General features: G+C 50.7%; 1 protein-coding gene across 1 annotated transcript in view; it reads left to right on the top strand.

Moving 5' to 3' along the window:
- The window catches only part of PXDC1 (PX domain containing 1), a 29,497-nt gene that overhangs the window by 894 nt on the left and 5,696 nt on the right, over positions 1 to 22,907 (top strand). Inside the window, exons 2-3 of the mRNA XM_003806702.7 lie at positions 13,018 to 13,109; positions 13,971 to 14,088. Of these exons, the coding sequence (XP_003806750.1) occupies positions 13,018 to 13,109; positions 13,971 to 14,088 (210 nt within the window). The remainder of the gene's footprint in view (positions 1 to 13,017; positions 13,110 to 13,970; positions 14,089 to 22,907) is intronic.

Raw genomic sequence — 22,907 nt, 5'->3', positions numbered from 1 at the left:
GAGGCGGGGAAGAGACTTCAACCGAGATTGCGACTTCTCCTTCCTGCCCGCCCCGGACAGGGGACACTTGGACCCCGCGCCCGCAGACGAGGGGTGCCCGGGCGGCGGGGTTAGGGGGACGGGGAGCCAGCCTGCCCAGCCTGGGGGCGCCCCCGGCGGAGGAGCCAAATGGGGCGGGAAAGGGGCCGAGGCCGGCAGGGCGGGCGCCGGACTCTCCCTGAGGACGAGTCACTTCCGAGGACGGCGGGGGCGCCCGGGGCTGAGCGGCTCACAGGGTCGGCCCGGCCCTAGCCCCCTGCCCGGTACCTCCCGAGGGCCGGCGGGCGGGCGCACTGGGAAAGCGTCTGGGAGCAGTTAACTGCAGGGTCCGAGCCGGGGGTCGCGTCGGGTCTGGCCGCCGCCCCGAGTTCTCCCCGCGGAGGGCGCGCCCCTGGTCTTCGAGCGCGAGGTGCCACGCAGCCCTTCCGTCCCTCCTCGGAGGGGCCGCCCCGCCCGCGGCTGCCGCGGACAGCCAGGGCCCCCCCGCACCCCCGCCAGGGCTGGTCCCCATTCGCGTTTGATCAGCTGCGCCGCCTCCTCCCCGGCCTTGTGACCGTCCTGGCTCGCGGGAATTCTTGTTTTCAGAAACCGCGGTGGCTTCCCTTTTCCTACCGCTCTGCCCGATCTTTCTTTTGGAGGCCAGGCTGAGGGGGTGGAAGCCGGGAGGACGCAAGAGAGAGGGACTGGAGTTGAGACGGGAAGAATTGCGGGGTGGAGGGGGCAGGCCGGGGAGAGGGGCCGCCTGGGAGGGCCGGGAGGGGAGAAGGGGTGGGAAGACTGGAGGACTTCCGAGCAGGTCCCACCCCCTCCATGTGTGACCACCTGTAGCTCGGAACATTGGGACAGTGGCCCAGCAGCCTTCTTTTCTGCAGTCCTCCTCTGAGCAGAGACCTCCTGAAAGCTTGGGGCCAAGTTACTGAAGCAGAGGGTGGCCCGTCCAAGTCTCCCCAGCCTCCTGTCTGGCTGCGGTCTTGAGATAACCTGTGCTTTCCCCTGGCGATGGCCCCAACCCCAGTGTGAGAATTACGTGGATAATTAGCTTAGTTCTCATGACACATCTTTTGGAAGGGCTCCCACAGCCAGCGAGTTGGGGCCCTGAGCTAGAAGGCCCGCCTTTCAGACCTCCCTCTGCTCCCCAGAGCCTCACATTTATAGCTGTTCTCCAGACAGTTGGGTGTTATTTCAAGCATCGAAGCAGTTTTCCTTGGATTTGCTGTTTGTTATGATATTTTAAATTTAACAAATCAATGCCCAAATCAGGAAAGCATCGTGAAGGAACAGCGGTTTATTCAATGACCTTTCCTGGAACGAGGCTTAAATACACTGGAGTCCCTGAGCTTCACTGTGGTCAGGCGTCTGAGCTCCGTGACCCCTGGCAGGCTGGTTGGAGCGGGATCCCCGTGGGGCTCCCCACCTGTAACTTTGTGCTTGTGGTCTCTGACGTTTGTGAGGACTGAAAGGCATGGTAGAGGGTCTAACAAGAGCAGGTTCTCCATAAATGCCAGTTGTCATTGTTACCAACGCATCAGCTGCTTCTGGCTGGGGTTGGGCCAGACGGTGGAAAGAGGGCGTGGTTTCAGTTGCATCCACGCTGGTGGAAATACCTCACCTGGAGCAGGAGGGAGGGGCGTGCCCTGCACACACCCTGGCTCCGCCTCTTTTGCTGTCGCCCTAGTTGTGCTGGGTCTGTTACGCGGTCACAAGCTGTGTGGACACGCAAGAGTGGCTCAAAAGAGTGAAGAAAGGTTGAAGACGCGAACACTTACCGTGGAGAAAACGCTCTGAAGGGATATGATAGCTACCTCCAAGTACCTCAAGGGGAACAGAAATCAGAAATAGGGGTCAGAATGATGGTGGCAGGGCTGGTGGGCGGTGAGTGTGAGGTCCAGCGGCTGGGTGTAAAGGACTTTCTAACAGCACACCGTGGAACTGTTGGAGCTGCTCTCTCTGCTGGGGACAGTCTGGCACACCCTGGAGGGGGTGAAGAGGGGAGCCTGGGACCAGAACCGGGACCATAAGCCCTGCCTTCATTCTAGTCCTTGGTTTTCTGAGGGGCAGTTAGTTGGTCCCTGCCCAGCACCACCTGAGTTTTGTTGTGCAGCGCCAGGGAAGTCCTTTCCCTTTCTTTGATCCTTTTAAGTCCAGGGAAATTGTTTGCCAAGTAAAATATATCCCAGTAATGTAAAAGCAGATTGCACCTTATTTCCATGCAGATTTATTATTTGCATAAAAAGATTATCTGGATATACAAACTATAAACACAAAAGGCAGCCAGATGTGTGTGCTTTGCTGTGCTGCAATGCCAGCTTTTCTCTGCATCATTCCCTATCACATTCCCCAGTTTACATGGATTGAACTGTTTCTGGGACGGGTTAGATTTGCATTCTCTAGTTCCATTTAAGAGATTTGTGAGGAAATCTGGATTTCTGAGCTTCTGCTGGCAGTGGGCTGGTGACTCTTGGAAGTGTCTGCACACCCTTGGAGGGTGTGGGAGCCTTGGCCCCACTTGCAGCTTTGAATCTGCTAGCAGTTAAAGGGATGCTGAGCCCTTTTCTTGGTCCCTTGAGTACTGCAGTGGGGGAGAATGTGCTTTTTCTCTCTCTGCACACACACACTGTGGAGTGGTGCTTGGAGGCCATCCCTGGGCCTTGTATGTGTCATGGTGACACATCTGCAGGGATATGTCAACCCCTGCCTGGGGTGGAGGCACACTGCTCACTAGCGCACTCTCCTGGCCTTCTGTTTGGGTGAGGTCGGACCGGGCTGACCTCAGGACTTGCCCAGCTTCTGTCCTCTTGCCCCTTTCCTCGCACACTCACTCTCCCACCCGACCTTCTTCTCCATCCAGATTGGATATGCCCCCTCTCCCTTTCTTGTCCCGCAGCCCTAGGGGAGGGAGCTAGCTGTTTCCTGGGGATATTGTCGCCGGGTCACCAAGGTGTTCCGTTCTTGTGTTTTCCAGACTCTTAACACCAGTGGGCCCAAGTCTTTCATTTCAGTCCCCTCTGTGCGATACCTAACATGGTTCAGGGTTACCCTTTATTTACATCTCTCGCATCTAGGAAGGTTTATGCTTTAAAACATAAACATGTTGAATTTCCTTGTTGGCATTTTGAGGCTCCTAGACTTTTTTGATCGTTGTTTCTATAGTTTCAGGCTTTGTGATGTCTGAGCCAACCAGGTCACCACTGCAGCAACAGATTGTGTTCCCGAGTAGTCAGGTGATCTTTCATTCTTAGTAGCTGTACAATCAACATTTTGCTTTTACATTCATTCCATCAAATATCTGCATAGTGCCTACCACATGTATAGGTGATGGTGGCACAGCAGTGAACAAGAGACCAAGAACATCCCTCATGATTCTTATATTCTGGTTGGGAGAAATCCAATAGTAACAAGATAAACAAGTAACAAATACATTAGATAGTGATACATGTTCAAAAGGAAAAATAAGTAAGCAAAGAAAGGGGCTCCGACTTACAGGAGCAGGGGGAGGGGTTTTGCGTTTAGACAGCGTGATCAAGGACAAGTGACTTTTGAAGAGAGACATGAAGGAAAGCGGGGATCACGCCATTGGGTGCCTGGGGAAGTCGATTCTAGGCAGTGGAAGAGCAGGTGCAAAGGCCCTGAGGCTGGCGTGTGCCTGGTGGGTTTGGGGAGTGAGGAGGTACAGTGGCTGGTGTGGAGAGTGTTGGTCAGGAAGGGAGAGAGGAAGGTCGTGGTCACATTTGGGCTTTTATTCAGAGAGGGCTCTGAGCAGAGAGGTGATTTGGCCTGACTCAAACTCGGGCTGCTGTCCTGAGAAAGAGTGGGGGAGGCATGGAGGCAGGTGCTGGGGGCTGGTGCAGCAGAGCAGGTGGGAGAAGTGGGCAAACGCTGATGTGCATTGAGGGAGAGCCACAGGGGCACTGCAAGGCCAGACGTGGGGTGTGGAGGAGTGTGCAGATGACCCCAGAGTTTTCAGCCTGAGGTGCAGGACTGGCAGGATTGCCACTTGCTGGCATGGGGGAGTCGGCAGGAGGAGTTGGCATGGGGGAGGAGGTGGCTCCGGAGGGCAGCTTGGGAGGCGGCATTTTAGCGTTTTCTCTTAGTAAGGCCATGATCACAAGCCCGCCAGCCCATGTGGTGCTAATGTACCTGCCTGTGCTCATCTTTATCACCAAAGACATTCATCTACCTGCATGCTAGGAGACTGTCGTCTTAGATTTGAGATCCGAGTACCAGGGGACTGGCATCTGGGACATTACCAGAAAAGGGCTGGACACAGATGTGACTACCAGACTCCCACAACCCTGACAGCTCTAGGAAGATGCGTGATTTGATCCCAGGGCCTGAACCTGCTCATGCTGTTCTCGGGTGGACAGTGAGGGGAGAAGCCCTGTGTTACCCTGAAACATAAGGGAGAATCCCACCTGATGGCCAACTGCAAAGCCACGGAGTTTACTTTCTTAGTGACAGTGGCTCAGAAATGATCATGGGCCACACCAGTCCCGGGCAGCAGAGCAGGGGCACAGAGGCACCATCTCTGCCCCATCCAATGGGCCCTTGCAAGTGAGGTGCTGGCTGGGCCTGCCCTTTGCCTTCAACCATAGCTCCACCCCCGTGCAGAATTCACCTGCGTCATTCTGCCCCACCCAGAGGGGCAGCTTTACTTCTCAGGGGACTTGGATCTTCCTTTCTGACTCACAGACCTATTTTTGACTCTCTTGACCTGGCCAAGTCACCCTGCACTGGGGGTACCCTGCCAGGGCTCCCATGGGGCCACCCACCTTCACGCGGCCTCCTCTTCCTCTTTCTTCCTTCTGTTTTGCTTTTCTTTGCCAAGCCCAAACCCCGCCGCCCACTCTGCTTCCCCCATCCTGCTGTACCTGGGATCCTCTTCCTTTTCCATAAATGGCCACTGAGCTGCGTTTGGTTTGCTGCCCCCCGACAGATCTCAGACTGAGCCCCTGGGCCCCAGGCGACACCTAAGCTCACTTCCCAGCTGGAGACTGGACACTTCCACAGACAGACCTGCTTCCAGGGCTACTGCCTTTCACGGTGGCAGTTGGCACTGAAAAGCTGCAGCTTTCTCACAGAACAGGCCAGGGACTCAGCTCAGGAGCACCTTGATCTGAGCTCCCTGCTTGGTGGCGAGAGGAGCTGAGCGCACACCCTCTAGCTGTGCCCCCTCTTGCCCCATCCCACAGGAAATGGGGACATCAGACAGACCACGTAACTCTTTTGCCAACTTAAACCTGCAAGGGTTTCTTCCCATTGTTAAGAAACCTTGCTGATGTTTAACCTAGACTCAGCAGAAAACACATGGTGGACAGTGGGTGCAGAGGGGGAGGGAAGAGCTTGCAGTTCATACTTTGATAGGTGGCAGCTGTCAGTCTCACCATAGAAGATCAAGGCCCTGCCAGATTGCTGGATCACCCACCTGGGACACAGCTGGGTCATGGTAGGAGGGGTCAGCTTGGGGGACAACCACCTGGGACACAGCTCAATTACAGTGAGAAGGGTCAGGCTCAGGGATCTCCCCACCTGGGAACACAGTCAGGCCTTAATAGGAGGGGTCAGGCTCAGGCTGAAAGCACTGGCTTTGGACCCAGACAGGTGGGGTTAGGGGATTGGATGCTGGCTTTGCCACCTGCATGTCATTCCAGGCAAGTTCCTCAAGCCTCGGGTGCACTGTTGATGCTATAGCAGTAATAATATCCGCACGCAGGGCGGTTGTGAGTACCGAAAGCAGTGGTATCCGTAGAGTGCCCAGCACCAAGCTGGGCATATATGGGCTGCTGGCTTTGGGACCATTTGCTCTTTGCCCTGGCACTTGCCATGTGCCCTTGATGACAGTGGTCTGCGGGAGAGTGCTGGAGGCTGGCTCCTGAGAGCAGTGAGCCGCTTGGCAGGACTGGCCCACTCATGTGCCCGCCCTCTTCTGGGTGTGGCCCCCCCATACACCCTGGGAGAATACCCCTGCCCTGGCTAAAGAGAGAGCCCACAAAGAGGGAGGTCACCACCAAACTTCATTGGGGTCCCTACGGACTAGGCCTGTGGCCTTGCTCGTCCAGAAACTAGAATTGGTGCTGGGTGTGGGCCAGGCTTGGGTTACCTAAGAAAGATCCTAAGATCTAGGCCTGATCCTAAGAAAGAATTGCTGGCCGTGGTGGCTCACGCCTGTAATCCCAGCACTTTGGGAGGCCGAGGCAGGTGGATCACTTGAGGTCAGGAATTTGAGACCAGCCTGGCCGACGTGGTGAAACCCCGTCTCTACTAAAGATAGAAAAATTAGCCGAGCCTGGTAGCGCGCATGCCTGTAGTCCCAGCTACTCGGGAGGCTAAGGCAGGAGAATCACTTGAACCCTGGAAGCGGAGCTTGCAGTGAGCTGAGATTGCACCACTGCCCTCCAGCCTGGGTGACAAGAGCGAGACTTCGCCTCAAATAAATAAATAAAAAAATAAATAAAAATAAGAATTGCCAAGTGCACAGAGTTCTTGTGGCCAGAACCTCCGTTGGAGGCCGTTGCCTCCTTGTCCCTCATGGGCAAGGCCCTTTCCCGGGATTTGTGAGACCACACTTGCCCTTTTCTGGTCTCAGCTCTCCCCACCCCTGCCCTCCACCTTCCCCATCTCACTCCCTCTTTCCCCAACCCCTTTCATCCTTGTATCCGCTCACCCTTCAGGCCGCCTCCTGCCCAGGAGTGGGGGGGGGATCCCCTGCTGTGCATCCTCCTGGCACCCGGATTTGCCAGGCAGGGGACACTTTGTGGTCTGTGTTTGCCTCCTGTTGGCCCTCCTGGCTAGCATGACGTGCCGGGAGGCCGGGATCCCATCTTGTTGGCCGTGGTATCCCCAGCCTGGTGGAGGAGGAGCCATGGGTGCTTTGGGAAGAGCGACTGAAGTGCTTCCTGCCTGCCTGAGTGGGCTGCTCCCCCTGGGAACCTGTGATGCTGCAGGACGGACTGGCTAAGTGGATGGCTGTTGGAGAATGTTGAGTCTAAAATTTAGGAAGGGGATTTGGCTTTTAGTGGGGAAAATAATGAAAAGGCCTAGAGAAGGCAGGATTACGGGAAGAGCAGAGCAGAGCTCAGTAAGTTTAAGTCAAACATTTCTTTCCCAGTCGCTCTAGGAGCCACCTCCCAGGTACAGAAGGCAGCCGCTGCTGCAGAGGGAGGAAGAGAGACTTCCCTCAGCCCCCAGCTTGGGTCCTCCGGGTGTTCTGTTTTTCTGCAGCCACTTCCATCTCTTCCTCTTGCATTCTCAGCTCAGCTTTTCACTCCTGAAAAGATGTAGAGGGGAGGTGGCTGTGGACCAGCTGCTGGGCGCCCCTGATGCATTGCAGGGTGGAGGTGGGGGAGGCCTTCTGTCCTTGTGTCCACACAGCCGCAATCTCGCTCTCCTTGTACATATACTGCGTGACACTCCACAGGTGGAAACGTGTCAGTCTCGGATAGCGAAGAGCAGCCTCAGGTTCCCAGGGAGTTAGAACTTCCCTGGGTTGCTTAGTTATGCATTGAATAACCAGCTAGTCAGTTCTTAACTCCCTGCTGCTTCAGCATTGACTGCCTATTTAGAAAACAGGTACTTAGGAAGTTTTAAAGGCTTTCCTAAAACATTTTAGATATTTAGTTTCCAAGATGTGTATTATAGTCAACCTTTAAAGAATGTGTGTCTCCCGTGCAGCACACAAGATGAGGCTGCGTTCCCCCCTTCACCTCTGCATCTGTGTAGTGTGCTGATGGGCACATTTGTTAAATGGAAAGGAAACAATATAAATGTAATTTATGGTTTGACTCAGTTTGTTAAAGCTCACTTTGCAGAGCATTTCCCCGGGGCCGTCTGTTGTGTGCGTGTGGGAACCGCGTCCTCTGAGTGCTCAGAGAGGCCTGTTCTTTGGGTAGTGGACGCTCTTTAACGCGTGACCTCCCTGCGCACCCGAGCAGCATCCTGCCTTTAGTTTCAGAATTGCAGCAGCAGGAAGCCCTCCCGCTAGAGTCAGATGGCCAAGGTCCTCCCTGGAGGAAGCTGGGCCAGTTACCACAAGTGTTGAGCCCAAAGCCTCCACTTCCCAAAAAAGTGGGACTCTGGACCCAGGTTTCTGAGATCCGGAAGCGGTGTTTGTTAACGTTGGCTCTCACTGTCAGATTTTTGTACTGCCTCCAGCGCGTTCAGTTCTGATTCCAAGAACAAATCAGGTGTTTGTGTTTGCACAAAGCAGCTAATCCCCAAATTGACAGATACAACGCTGTGTTTTCAGCTTTCGAGACCTGACTCCTTTAGGTAGAAAAGTGACGCTGGCAGCCCCCTGTTGATACTCAGTCCCCAAATGTGTGTCCAGTTGGCCCACTGGAATTTATGTACAATTGTGTTACCAATTTTTTGGTTTCAAATTCTTAATTGTTTGGCTACATCTGGATGAAATTCTCATGTCACAAAATGTGTAGGATGAAATTTTTAAAGTTGAGGTTGTATTAGTGATTCTTTATCAGAAATTAGAACAGTTTCCGGGGCTGTGAACTCTGAGGCTAGCTTCCTTAAGCGTCCGTTGCAGTGAACGCCATCCTGCTTTTTCCGCAGAGTGCGCGCGCCCCCTGCTGGTCAGTCCTGAAAGACCCGAGTGAAGCGGCTCTGCTTCCGTTTTCAGGTTCGCTTGGGAGAATAGGCAACCCTCTTCACCTGCCTGCGGTATTCATCCGTGCGATCTCAGGCAGTAAAACAAAGTCGGACAGGAACCCCCAGAATTGTCATGCCATCAACAATATTTGGAATATAAAAACCAAAAGTTTTAGATGATCTAAAATTACTGTATTTAAGTGCAGTTTTGAAAACAAGTTTTCAAATCGTTGCTTATGGTAAACAGGTGACATTTGGAAGAATTCCACTAGCCATTGGAAGCCAAAGCACTTGAGTCACAAAGGAAGAGTACAACAGGTAGGATAGAAAGAAACGCAGATGCACGCAATAGTTTGCTTTGGGGGAAGCAGTACTTCTTAAACTCATAGTTCTTGTCTGTTCCTGGAAAATAAAGCAGTGTCTTCAACGTGTATTCTGCTCAGAACTTTTTCTTTATAAATTTGAGTATTTGTAATTTGGCATGCTGGCAGCAGGAGTTTGAGGTTTCCAGCTGTGAAACTGAGAAACCTTAGTGAACATAAAACAATCAGAAATTGCAAGATGAAGATTTCTTTTATTTCTGCACTGTGGTCCCAGTGGACAGTTGTACAGTTTTTTTTTTAAAAAGTGTTTTCCTTCCACATTAAATACACCCATCCGTTTGGTGTATTTAAAACATTTTAAAAACAATTGAAGGGGAGTAGGGAAATGCGAGCGTTGGCATTTTAGGAAAGCCAGGCTGTCTGTAGTCTCTTGCCGGTGTCACTTCTTGAGTGGGGGCGGGGAGGCGTTTGCTGCTCAAGGCAGCCCCGCGCTGCGTTCTTGTTGCCGTGCTCTGGAGCTCTGGTGGTAGCAGCCGTAGCAACAGCAGCCCAGTTGTGCTGCTGTCAGTCAGGTGGGTTTCCGTAAGTTCAGCAGAATTCATCACTTAATGAATCAGCTGCGGCCCCTCCTGGGGAAGGGACCAGCGCTCGTTGTCATTCAGGTGAACTGTCTCCGTGGAGAAAGGACCACAGTGTCCTGAGAAAGCTGATCCAGATTGCCAGCTTGGTTGCCACCGGGAGCCGGAATGGGGAATTCAATAATGGACGTGCCCTTAACTAAAATCCTAGAGCTTAAAAAATAAGCATTAAGTCATTTCTGTGCTTCCAGGGAGGGATTCCAGCTCTTCACTTTCCCCATCTAAATTTTCTCAGGCTCCTTTTGTTTGGTTGTTAAGGATGTTTACACACCCAAGGAACACAGTTTGGCTTCCATTCAGAAACATAAAAGCAGGTGAAAGGAAGCAATGTGGTTCTGCACATTTCCACAAATAAAATCAAACCAGTGTGGCTCAGCAGTTTTAGTGCCACTTCGCCCTCGAGACTCTCCTTCGAGGCTGGTGACTGAAGAGCCTGCTGCTGGTCGGTTCTGTCTGGGGTCAGGCTGAGGTGATGATGAGAAGACAGAGACTGGGGTGCTGCCCCAGGGCAGCTGGAGCACACACAGGAGAGTGACTAACACCTGTCCACTTCTGTCTCATCTGATGCAAGTGTATTCTGCCAGCACAGCCAGCGAACATCGCATCCCTGGCGTGGGCCAGGCACTGTGCTGGTTGCTGGTCACAGGGAGATGAGCCTAAGGTGCCTCCTGCCCTATGACTCTCACTAGTCTCTGGGGAGACCCCCAGGTGAAGGCACAGTCATTGCAGAGGAGCAAGAGGCTGTAGAGGGTGGGATGGGCTTTCCGAACCCACAGGCAGGACCCAGTCCCATCATCACATAGCAGGTGGCTTTTGCCTAAGTGGGCTTTGCCCCATGATGAGCCTGGAGGTGGAGGAGGCTGGAGGACAGCTCACCTGGAGGCTGTTGGGAAGCGAGGGCCTGTTTCTTGGGGTTGGCTTGAGGGTGTGTTTCACAGGGCACAGAGCTGGTGAGGTAGGTGGGCTAGGAGCAGGTCATGAAGAGTCTGCCTGCCCAACTAAAATCCTAACACGGTTTCCAGAGGCCTGACCAGGTACACTTGCCTTTCTGTGTAGTTCAGTCTGGAAGATGGGTCACAAAGAAGATAGCGTAGGCAGATAAAATACCGGACCCAAAGTTAAATTTGAATGTCAAACAGCAAATATGTTTTTAGTGTAAGTCTGTCCCTGCTATTGCATTATCCATTGTTTATCTGAAATTTGTATTTAATTAGGCATCACGTGTCTTATTTGCCAAGTTTGGCCATACTAAAAGGAGATCAGTGTACCGCAGAATATATTTATCTCCCTAATGTTGCCCTTGGAGGTTATCAACCCAACCAAGAGCTGCACATTAATTAAATCAAAGATGCAGCCAAAGATATGTCAGCAAAGCAAAGATAAAAGCATTATAAACCTCTATAATACCTGTAAATTGTTAGGTCACGCTTTCTGTCCTATGAAATGGGTATACATGTGCTGGATACATTGACTTTGCAAGAAGCCGATCTTGTAAACTGAGTACAACTACTGTGTCATTCATTTGATCAACTGGAAACTAGTATTCTAGCTGTAATAAAAGTTGAAATATAACAGTAGTTTTGCTTGTCTTAGAATAAAGAAGCACTTTGTGGGAATGAGTTATATAATTGTCTTCTCTTTAAAAACAACTTTTTAAGAATTTTGAATTGGCTTCCCTTTCCTTGGTAGACTTCCCTGAGCAAGCAGCGGATCAAAGCATTTTGGTTGAAAGAGTGGTGCATATATACATCTTGTAGTATATAAATATTTGAAATTCTATGTAAATTGCGGTATATAAATATTTGAAATTCTATGCAAGGATTTCAGGGCTTGGGAGGAGGCATCCGGAGAGTCTGGTACTTTTGTTGTTTTCTCTTTTTCTTCCTTCTTCACCCTGCTTGCCCCGGCGTGTGGGGAGGTGGGCCGAGGCTGGAGGAGACGGCAGAGGGTCGTCCAGCCCCTTCCTCTGGTGACGGCCAGGGCATCGTGCTTGGGCGTAGGCACAGGCCACGTGGACAGAGGCCCCAGGGTTTTCCAGTGGCTGAGTCACAGACCACGGACCCTGCCCCTCTTGGACCCTTGTGCCCTGCACAGCTGGCCGCCTGGGCCTGTGTGGCTGAGGTCAGTGGAGGGGGCAGGATCAGATAGCCCCACTGCCAAGCAGGGATGCCTGCTGGGATACCAGGTGAGCCAGGTGAATGGGCACCTGGCACGTGCTTGAGGAAGTGGGGAGAAGGTTTTTGGCCTCCACTGATCCCCACTGACCCCCGTTATGGGGATGCCCCTGCGGTAGCCCACTCTTGCAGAAGTGCCTTTGACCTATGTCTGGGGAGCCCTGGCGGGAGTTTCCATGGACTGTATGCTCTGGGATCTCTTAATTTCAGTCAGGAAGTTTAAGAAATCTTTTTTTATCTCTTTTATAGACCTATTCAACGAATTGCTTGAAAACTGAACAGGCTTTTCCCCTGCAAAACAAAATCAGACCAGAACTTCTGAAAAAGTTAGGCTCCGTGACCAATAATACTAGGTTGGTGCAAAAGTAATCGCAGTAATCACGGTTTTTGCCATTAATAGTTCTGGCACTTAAGCCTTTGTGGTTTAATCACCGCTCACAGGCACGTTTGCATCAGCCTCGGTCACTCAAGTGTGGGGGAGACGCCAGTGTCCTTGGGCACCTACTTCCCCATCCCTGCAAAGCCGAGGGATAGAACCTGTGATGTGAAGACTTCTGCTCTGCGCTTCTCATGGGGAGATAGAAAAGCACCCGAGCCTCCATGCCTCGAGCTATGGTATTTTAAAAATAAAATATTGTGCTGCCTGACAGCCACCCGGGCGTGTGGTGACCGTGAGAAGCACAGAAGCTCAGATTCCTGGAAAGTGGCATGAGTCGTGTCCAAAGAGATCTGACTTTTTTCCTTGTGAACTTGGCATGTAAATGACTGGTCTAAACAGAGGCTCCATTTCCAGGGGTCTGCGGTCTGAGCAGCCGTGGCCAGAAGAGTGAGTCCTTCCCTGTGTCACTGGGGGTGGGCTGGTCCTGGGCCCGCGCCCCTGACTGTAGCCACCACGCTGGTGGGGCCTGATTCGCCCTGGGCTGAGCTCTGGCTGTGACCAGGGTGATTATGGAGTTTGCCAGGCTGCCCCACTTGGAGGGATCTTACACCTCCCATCCCCTTTTCAGATTGACAGTACCAACTCCTGCACAGACTTAACGGATCATTGGGTAGGTGAAACATCGAATGAGGCTTAGAGCAGGACTTCCAGAATGCGGCTATAGGTGCATAAGGCTGAATGAATGTTCCCGACATCTCATTACAGAGGACGACCCTGGCGGTTTGTGGGCACCTGTTGTGTATTGCATTGGGAGCACGTTTCCTGGTGTGCTATTCTGACTTTGAGCATTTCTGTCTCAATTCTAGGACTGGTTGCCGTAAAGGAAGCCCACGACATAGAGACCAGGCTTAATGAGGTGGAGAAGCTGCTGAAGACGATCATAAGCATGCCCTGTAAAGTGAGTGCGGCCAGGCCCCGGGCTGGGCAGGGAGGTGGGAGGTGCTGGCACCTCCCAAATGCGAAAGGCGTCCATCCCCCCGGAGGGTTGACTTGCTTGCTCTGTCTCACTTAGCCGTTTTGTTCCCTCCCTGGAAGTACCAGGCGATAGGGACGGGGTGGAGGTGTGCAGGTGTCATCAGGAGAAAGAAGGCTTTCATGGGCTCCAGTGGCCCTGGTTTTTCCTCCCTGGGGAAAGAGTGAAAATGAGGGATGCAAGGAGGCATGGGTGGAAGGGCGCGGGGCCCCTCTGGCTGCAGGAGGCCTTTGCTTTCTGCCTCTGCTCAGAATCCACTGTCTTGCTGAGGGGATTTTAGAACAGACATGTGGAAACCAAGAAGAACGTTGGCGTCAGCACAGCGGGGCACGTTGCCCGGATTTGACCGTCAACTCCCTTTCCACGTAAGCCTGCGGGCTTCGTCCTGAGTGGTGGTTAAGAACCTAGACTTGAGCGCCAGGCAGACCTCCTTAGCTCCTGGAAGCTTCCCTTTCTTTCTGGCCAGTGGGGAGAGTGGACACAGCCTACAGTTGACTATAGAGGGAGGGAGGCGTGAGTGAAACTGGCACATAAGAGCCATGATTCCCTCCACTGCCCAGGTTGCTGAGGCCTTGCCTTTCATCCGCCTGGGCCATGAGCATGTGAGGGCTGTGCAGTGATGGCAGCCCCGCCCCTGCAGCCAGCCATGGGAGCATCTGGACATTCATGGGGCGTTTGCATCACACAGGCTGCCTCTGTGGAGGAGCGGGGCCCCTCTCTTGGTAGACAGACAGGGCCAACGTGTAGAGGCTGTTCATTTTTAGTAATCCCTGTATTTCTCCCCAGTATTCTAGATCGGAAGTTGTGCTCACCTTCTTCGAAAGATCTCCTCTGGATCAGGTGTTAAAAAATGATAATGTACATAAAATTCAACCCAGCTTTCAAAGTCCAGTCAAAATATCAGGTAAGAGCCACAAAGGAGGCGTTGGTGGGAGGGACTGCTGTTGAGGCTGAGGTGTCACAGAAACCCTCACAGTTGGCTGTCTATGAGGCTGGGCCACACTTTTCCAGAAAGACAATCGAGAGAAATGCGAATGTACAGGGAGAGGCTGTTGCCTGATTCTCCCAAGCAGTGTTTCCTTCTGTGGTTTTCACTCCTGCTGCGTCCTCAGGGGTTTGTTTGGCATGTAAATGGGAACTCACTTAAGAAATAGTATAACGATGAACGAACACATTGATGATAGAGTTTGAAGCAAACTATTGGAATCCACCGTTCAGCCTGCTGAAGTGAGACAGCCCATGTCAACGTGGCATTGAATTTGGTTCTTGCTTTTAGGGGCAGCCATAACCAAAGGGACGCACAGGCTTTAGGTCTCCTTAGCGTGGATGTGGGACTGTGGCTCCTGGCGCAGGAAGGAAGGGGAAGCTGGGGCCTCTTGGCCAGTCCAAGTTTGGTGACTTACTAAGATCTGGGTTGCAGGTGTCATGAGAACACTAGACTTGTTTTTTGCAGCACTATTTTGACAAAGGCTGATGAGGAGGATTTTGTAGGGAAAAGAGCTCTGTCCTGGGAGTCTCTAGGACTGGATTTTCCCAAGCAAGTGGCAATCACCTTGTGACATAAGAGGTGACAGTTGTGTGCGATCTTGCCTGGTGGACAGGGAGGGAAGGGGGGACTCATGAGAGGAGACATGGCTCAGCCAGAGGAGAGCACCTCCATGATGTTGCGATCTGTGGGAAGGAGAGCAGGGGGCCTGTGTCCATCATTCCGTTTCTGAACGGAGGAGGAAGCAGGGGAGAAGGAGAGATGGAGGACTCAGAAGGATGTCAAGGGAGAAGAGCGGATGAGAGGGGGTCTGAGCCCAGAGCTGACCCAGAAGGAATTGGGAGACCAGAGGACAATGGGGATGGGTGACTGATGCTGTTGGCTGTGAACGTGGCCTTGCTGATTATGGGCCACAGCACAAGTGGGATTCTGAATTGTGTGCTTGGGAGAACTGGGTGGGGTGGGCAGGTTCTGGAACCTGGAGTGGAAGATGGGTTTGTAGATATTAATAGGATTGTGTGTGCGCAGGGTGGTGGAACACCTGATCCTGTCTGTGGCTGCTGCTTTGTTTTGTTTTTACTGACACATAATTATTGTACATATTTATGGGGTAAAGTGTGATGTTTTGATACATGTGTATATTGTGTAAAAATCAAATCAGAGTATTTAGCATTTCCATTATCTCAAACATTCATCTTTTCTTTGTGGTGAGAACATTCAAAATCCTCTCTTCCAGCTATTTTGAAATACACAAGGCAGTACTGTTAACCCTTGTCACCCTACTGTGCAGTAGTACAGCAGAGCTTATTCCTCCCACTGTCACTTCGTGCTCACTGACCAGCCTCTTCCTGTCCACCGCTGGCCCCTCCCCAGCCTCTGGTAACCACTGTTCTACTTGCTGCTTCTATGATCTCCCCTTCTCTAGGTTCCACATATGGGTGAGATCTTGTGACATTTGTCTTTCTGTGCCTAGCTTATTTCACTTAACATAATGCCTGCAGGCTCATTCATGTTGCCACAAATGACAGCATTTCATTCTTTTTAATGGCTGAATAGTATTCCGTTGTGCATATGTACCACATTTCCTTTACTCATTCATTGGTAGGTAGACACTTTGGTGGTTTCCATTGTGTGTTCTTGGCACCTTTGTCAAAAATCAGTTGGCTGTAAGTATATCGATTTATTTCTGTGTTCTCTATTCTGTTCCATTGGTCTGTGTGTCTTTTTATGCCAGTACCATGCTGTTTTGGTTACTGTAGCTCTGTCGTATATTTTGAAATTGTGTAGTGTGATGCCTCTGGCTTTGCTCAAGATTGCTTTGGCTATTTGGCATCTTTTTTGGTTCCATATACATTTTAGGATTGTTTTGCTCATTTTTGTTGTTGTTGTTTTGTTTGGTGGTTTTGTTTTGTTTTGAGACAGGGTCTCCCTCTGTTGCCCAGGCTGGAGTGCGGTGTTGCAGTTACAGCTCAAGTGATCCTCCTGCCTCAGCCTCCCAAGTAGCTGGGACTACAGGCGTATCCCATCATGCCAGGCTAGCTTTTGTATTTTTTGTAGAGATGAGGTTTTGCCATGTTTCCCAAGCTGGTCTGAAACTCCTGAGCTCAAGCAATCCATCTGCCTTAGCCTCCCAAAGTGCTGGGATTATAGGTATTAGCCACTGCGCCCGGCCTAGGATTGATTTTTTTTTCCTATTCCTGTGAAGAATGTCAATTGTATTTTGATGGGGATTGCGATGAATTTGTAGATCACTTTGGGTGGTATGCTGCTTTTGATATCTCCCTAAGATACCTTCCTATGTGCCCTTAGACAAGAGCAGTGAGTACAGGAGCCCCTTTTTAGCTGGCACTGGGTCTCCAGAACCTTTATGGGAGAGTGAGGATGACTGGGTCCTTTTTCCTGGCTGGGTGTCTATGGATCCTCATCTCAGAGGGCTCACAGAGGGCTCTGGAGTCCTAATTGTCTATTGCTCTGGGTTTTGCATTTTGTAGTGCAGAGCATGGGGAAGCCTGGTTCTTTAGTCTGAGTGGGGAGAGTCCTAGCACCAGTGTCTCTGTTTTGGTTTGTTTTGCTCTGTTTGGGCAACCCAGAGATCAAGGAGCAGCAGAGTCCTCTTAGTGCCTTGCCTTATGGGAGGTGCTGGCCCCCGAGTGAGAGGGATAGATTAGAGGCCTGGAGCCACCTCTGATGGAGAAGCTCCTGAGGCACAGTGCCCGGCACATGCTTCAGCCTGCCCTGGCCTCCCGTCTCTATCAGCGATGTGTATGAACCCATGGCCCACGTGGACCCTAAGGGGCGAGCATAGTGAGACGAAATTTAACAGGGAGAAACGTAGAGTCTCATGTTGCCATTGAAAGTATGTTTTCTTTGCCTTTTTGCAAGGGCTGAGGACAGGTTTCAGCCACGGCTGTCTGTGGCCTTCCGTGTGTGATGGGGGTGCAGTGTCCAGGTCTAGGAAGGCAGGGGTCCTGGCCTCCTTATGCAAGTCAAGACTGTCCCTGGGATGCAGCAAGATGAATTATTACATCCAGAGAAGAGTGTCTGGTGGGCAGGGGTCAGAAGAATGGGAGGAAATGTGGAAGAGCAGCTAGGAGGAAGGGGATGCCACCTTCAGATGTTGGCGGGCTGCCATGGGAAGGGGTCAGGTGGGGGCTGGCACTGGGCCTGTGGGTAGAAGTAACTGTGGGCGACTTTGGCTCAGCAGAGAACACGTTCTAACATCTGGGGCTGCCTAACCATGGAGTCTGCACCAGCCTGTGGCTAACAGTCTCAGTGCAAAGTCTGGGGGCCCGGAGGGGTTGCTGCAGGAGGCGGCAGGCGGTACGGCCTCTTGCAGCCTTGCAGAGCCGAGGGTCTCAAGTGCTCTGAGTGTTTCCTCCTCTTCCTCTTCTCTGCCGGTCACCGAGTCTGGTTTTCTTTCTCTGAACCCCCTAGACCTTCCGATCTCTGTTCCCGGTCTAGCCGGCCCCTCACTGTGTCTAAGGGAGCTTCTTAATCTAGAGCAGTTGTGCCTGCCGGTGGCGAGGCGGTACACCCACCCACACCATGGCAGATACCTCCCTTCAGGAGTGCTTTTTAATGAAATTACTATTGACAATAAATAGCCCCAACATCCCTTTGAGAAAATGGCTCACACATAGGCACATGATGTTCTCAGTCTTGGTCCCATATTTGGCATGTTTCTGGATCTGTGGCTCCCCAGGCTGAGGCGCGGGGTCCAGAGAGTCCTGGCATCACCTGAGACTGTCCACATGGCTTTCTCTCATGCCTCCCCCTTTCTCCAGGATATGAACCCGCGGACTGAGCCAGTCATCCCAAAGCTCTGACCTCTGAGGCTCATTAACTGTCTTAAAAGCTCACTCTCACCATCAAGCCCAAGTTCTTTGTCATTCTGGGCATTCAGAGCCTAGCCCACGCTAGCCTTTTGATGTCACCTCCACTCCAGAGCCTCGGCCTCCTGCAGGGGACTGGCCAGCCGTTGCATGGACTGTGGCCCTGCAGGGTCCTTCGTGCAAAGCTGCCTGTCCACTGCTGTCCTGGTTAATTCCATTCATTCCCGGCCGAGAGCCCACATCCACCCTCCTCCTCCATTTCTTATGCCACTGACATACGTGTAGGGAGGCGGTGCCATGGGGAAGAGGCACTGACTGTCTCTGCTCTCATGATGTAGGCTGGGGATGGGGACCTGCAGGTGCCGAGTACCTTGGCTTTTCTAGGACAGTTTAGTTGTCAGGAGCTCCACTAGATGGCGCCCGGCGCTAGCAGGCGCGGCGACTGTTTCCACTTCCTGGGGCCACGGTGAGGACAGTCAGGATGGACTGCATCCCTTGGCAGTGCTTCCTTAATCATTCTTTGTCCCAATGCTTATCAAATGTAAGAAAGCAAGAATCTAGAGCATTCTGCCCCGTGGCTGCAGCTGTGCAATGTAAAAGGAAATGCAAACCTCTCAGCTTCGATCTGGCAACTTGGACTTATCAGTCTCAGCCACAAAATCTGACCATTCAGGTTTAAGAGGCCTGGAAATGAATCACAATTTTATTTTTCATTAATCTGGCTTCTAGCCAATCTCAACCTTAGTTTTACTATGTAGGGGTAGTCCAGCTAGCCAGTTAATACAAGGGCACTGCTTTGGGTTTTGTTCCGTTGCTGGAGTGCATGGGAAATACAGTGGGAGAGAGGAGGTGAAAGGGAGGAAGGCTAGAGTATAAATGCTTTCACGGCTGAGACCACGTGTCTGCTGGGAAAAGGAATAGAGTTATTGAAGTGAGGGGTTGTGACGTTTGTGGGGCTATGAAAACATAGCTGCATCTAAAAAACAGAAAAATTGCCATCAGGCAAACAGACACATTGGTAATTGTTGCAAAAAAGATCCATTGATTGATAGATGCAAAGATTTATGAGTGAAACTTTGAGGAGAAACAGGATTTGCATAGCCGCAAGGCATCCTCCTTCAATTATTAACTACAAAGGGAAAGGTGGTAACTTCACTGTGGAAACAGCTGGCAGAAGCCTCCTCACCAGGCACTCCACAGCAGCCTCAGCAGCAGCAGGACCTGTCAGCATCAGCCCCACCCCCATATGCCACTCCAGGTCTCATGCAGCGTCACTGTGTAGGGTTCCTGCCAAAAATGCATCACCTCGATCGAATCACTCTGAAACTGCCAACAAACCCAAATCGAGGGACATTTGCTAAAATAGCTCAGTCCTCTCTAACAGTGCTATGGTCATGAGGGACAAGGAAAGATGGAGAAACTGTCAGAGGTCGCAGAAGACCAAGACAGAGCAACTCATTGCAGCAAGAGATCTTGGATTGGGGCCCCCACGGAAAAGAGGAACGTTGGTGGAAAAACTGTTGAAATTCAAGTGAAGGAGGTCTTTCATTTAGTTAACAGAATTGTGCCAATGTCAGTTTCCATGGAAGAGCAGGGCTGCTTTCATTTGGAAAAATATGAGTGTAAAAAAATAGCTTGAAAGTCAACTATTTCATGGAATCAGTCATGTATGTGATTAAAATGGCTACACTGGTCAAAGATTCTTGCTATAGATACTAAGCTGACTTCTAAGACATTGACATTGTATGTTTGAAGAGAGGCTCAGATGCTATAATTTTTCTTGAATGACAACATTTTCTTCCGTTCTTTTTTATTTACATCATAACAGATGTGAGGACATTACTAACACTGATCATAATAGCTGTGAGGAAATGCGGACCTCAGCCTTGATACGGCTATTTGGACTCATCAATTTCAGCCACAAAATCTGATTATTTAGGTTTAGGGGGCCTGGAAATAGAACACTGTTTTTCATTAATCTCGCTTCTGTATAATGTCAACCTTATTTTTACTAAATAGGGGTAGCCCAGTTAGGCAGTTAATAAAAGGGCACTGAATGATCATGATAGATCACTCAGGACTCTTTATTGAGCCCTCAGTATTTGCTAGATTCTTTACATACATCATCTCAAGTTAGTCTGCACAATGGCCTTTGGAATGGATACCTTTATTTCCATTGTACAGATGAAGAAACTGAGCAAGAAGTAACCTGCTCTCCAGGCATAAGTAGCAGAGCCTTTCCCAGCTGCAGTCTGCATGCTTTCCTACCTGCTCGTGCCTCCTGAGGAGCCAGCATTCCACACTGAGACACGCCATGCTTGCTAGTGCTCTGGCCGAAGGCACATGGCAGGTTATCAGTGGACTTTGTTACAAGTCAGGCTCCCTGGTCCCGTAGCAATGAATCTCAATGCAGCCTTTTGCTTGAAGGTACAAGTTCATGGTCTACACCATCGTCTTGTGAAAACTGACCTGGGAGGTCAACTCCCATGTAAATATCTGCTGTCCGTGGTTGAAACGGGGCACAGGCTACAGGCTTAGCAAGAAGATCTCCTTAAACCAGTGGTCCCTACAATTAGAGGCTTGCTACAGCTAAATGTTTTTTCTTCTTTTTTTTTTTTTTTAAACTGTGGATGTGTTCTAATTTCTACAGCTTTTCTTAGGACTTGTTTGTTAAAGTGACCAAGTAAATAAAAATGTAAACTGTTAGAGAATCTGTGCTCCATTTTCTCCCAGCACAGGCATATAAAAGCTGTGCACACTTCCCTAGGTTTTAAGACAATTTGCTTTTCAATAAACCATCCCTTTCTGAACCCCTGTTGGGAATAAATGTTCCAGAGGTTGCTGCACACCTGCCAGCTGTGTCGCCTGGCTTGCCCCTAGGTTTTTCGAGGTTCTGGGGCTGACAGCAGAGGTGGGATCCAGGAGGGAACCGGAGCTTCTCAGGGACCATCTTTAGTGAAATGCGAGAGTCTAAGCGAAGTCCCTCTCTGGGCCGGGCCTGAGACAGCAAGGTCCATGCAGGAGGCACCAGACATACCTTAGTGTCCTCCAGGGCCCAGCCAGCCTTGCAAATAATTAAACCACATGTATGTGCATGAGGCTCCTTGTCACAGGCAATTAAGGAATGATTGCTTACAAATCTATTTTTTGGGGGACTGGTAATGACTCCATTTTGTGGAGCTCCAAATTTCACATTTAAGAAAGAGTAGGCATGTAAAGTAACTCTTCAGAATTTTATTCAGAAGTGATTTGCAGCAGTGACATTTGTTTTAACTTGTAGGCCACCACCCAACCAAGTTCCCTTTGCAAAAGGGGTGGGAGAAAGGGGGATGGGGCTGTCAGCTGGCTGTATGGAGGTTGCTCTGAGGTTTTATGTGCTTCCCAAGAAAGACAGATTTGGGTCAGGGTTAATAAAAACAATAAAGGCAGTGGTTCTGTGCTGCCACCCATTTTAGATAGAGAGGCGAGGGAATCTTAGTTTATCTTGTTAGGATATGGCAGTTTTCACAGTCCGCCTGTTCAGTGAGGCTTTGGTAAGCATCGTCTTTTGCCCCTTTTGCACCTGGAAGTGTGGCTGACCCCAGACTTTGGGCACTGATTCTTCTTTGCTTCGCAGAGCTCCTTCTCAGGACCTGCAGCCCTACCAGGTGGTACAGGGAGGAGGGCAGGGAAGAGCTGAGGACTGATGTCCCCAGGAAACACCAGTGGCCCTTCTCCAGAAAGGCAGGTGGAATTTTAGCAATGACCTGATGAATCTGACTGATGAATCGACATTTTGATCTTATGGGGGGCGAGGAGGAAATCTGTTTCTCTTTCCTCATTTTTGTGTAATTTCCCTAATTCTCTTCATATGGAAAGCAGTTCAAAGAACTGAGAACCAAATATGTAGAAAGATTAAACAGAAAGTGACTATTTCAGTTACCAAAAAAAGCAAATCCATACACGGGAATAAACCAGTCTAAATTGTGGTAAGGTGTAAGAAAAAATAAAGGAAAACAGTCCCCCAAGCAACTAAGGCATCCGATGGGGCAGTGAGCGATGTTCCTGTTGGGTGTGGTGTGCCAGGGGAGAGGGAGGGCTGTTAGGAGCTGTGTCCTGAATGGGAAGATGATAATCCCTTGGATTTGAGAAGGCACCGGGAATTGGAGTATATTTTAGGCGTGACTTTTATGATGGGGTGCATAGAGGTTCTGAGTCGAAAGAACAGACGAAGGTGGTTCTGGTCTTAGAACTGTGGTTAGGAGACGAGCAGGCTCACGGGCAGCTGGAGGACCTTAGCTCCAAGAACTGGCCATGGCTACCAGATCTCATCTGCCGAGCGAGGGGACGGAAACGCGGTCCCTCAGAAAATACAAACGAACGCTGCAGCTTTTTATACCTAGATGGACCAGATGGCATGATGCGATCCAGGAGTTCATGGGATTTCAGAGTGAGAAGGATCCTCAGAGATTAATACAACTTTGAAATTTTCCATTGGAGGAAACTGAGTCCCAAGGCCATGGAGCTCGTTGTCCTGGCTCCTTATCCTCCATTCCAGCCCCTTCAGCCAAGGACTAGCGCAGACTTCCACCCTCTAGCTCATGCCATGCAGCCGGTGTGGACGTAGGAAGTCGTTTTTCTTTGCTGGCTTTTCTAAATTACCCAAATCTGTGCTTATTTGGAAAAAAAAAATCATTTACATACAGAATTACATAAAGCGAAACAGTGAAAGTCACCCTTTGGTTTAAAATGCACACTGAGAAGTAACTCAGGAATGGGCAACCAATATTGTATATTCTCACTTAGAAGTGGGAGCTAAGCTATGAGGATGCGAAGGCATAAGAATGATATCATGGACTTTGGGTTCATGGGGTGAGAGATAAAAGACTACTTACTGGGTATAGTGTACCCTGCTTGGGTGATGGA

This window comes from Pan paniscus, chromosome 5, assembly GCF_029289425.2.
Source record: "Pan paniscus chromosome 5, NHGRI_mPanPan1-v2.0_pri, whole genome shotgun sequence".
NCBI classification, from domain to species: Eukaryota; Metazoa; Chordata; class Mammalia; order Primates; family Hominidae; genus Pan; species Pan paniscus.
The sequence above is the reverse complement of the archived record's forward strand: the minus strand, read 5'-3'. Positions and strand labels throughout refer to the sequence as shown.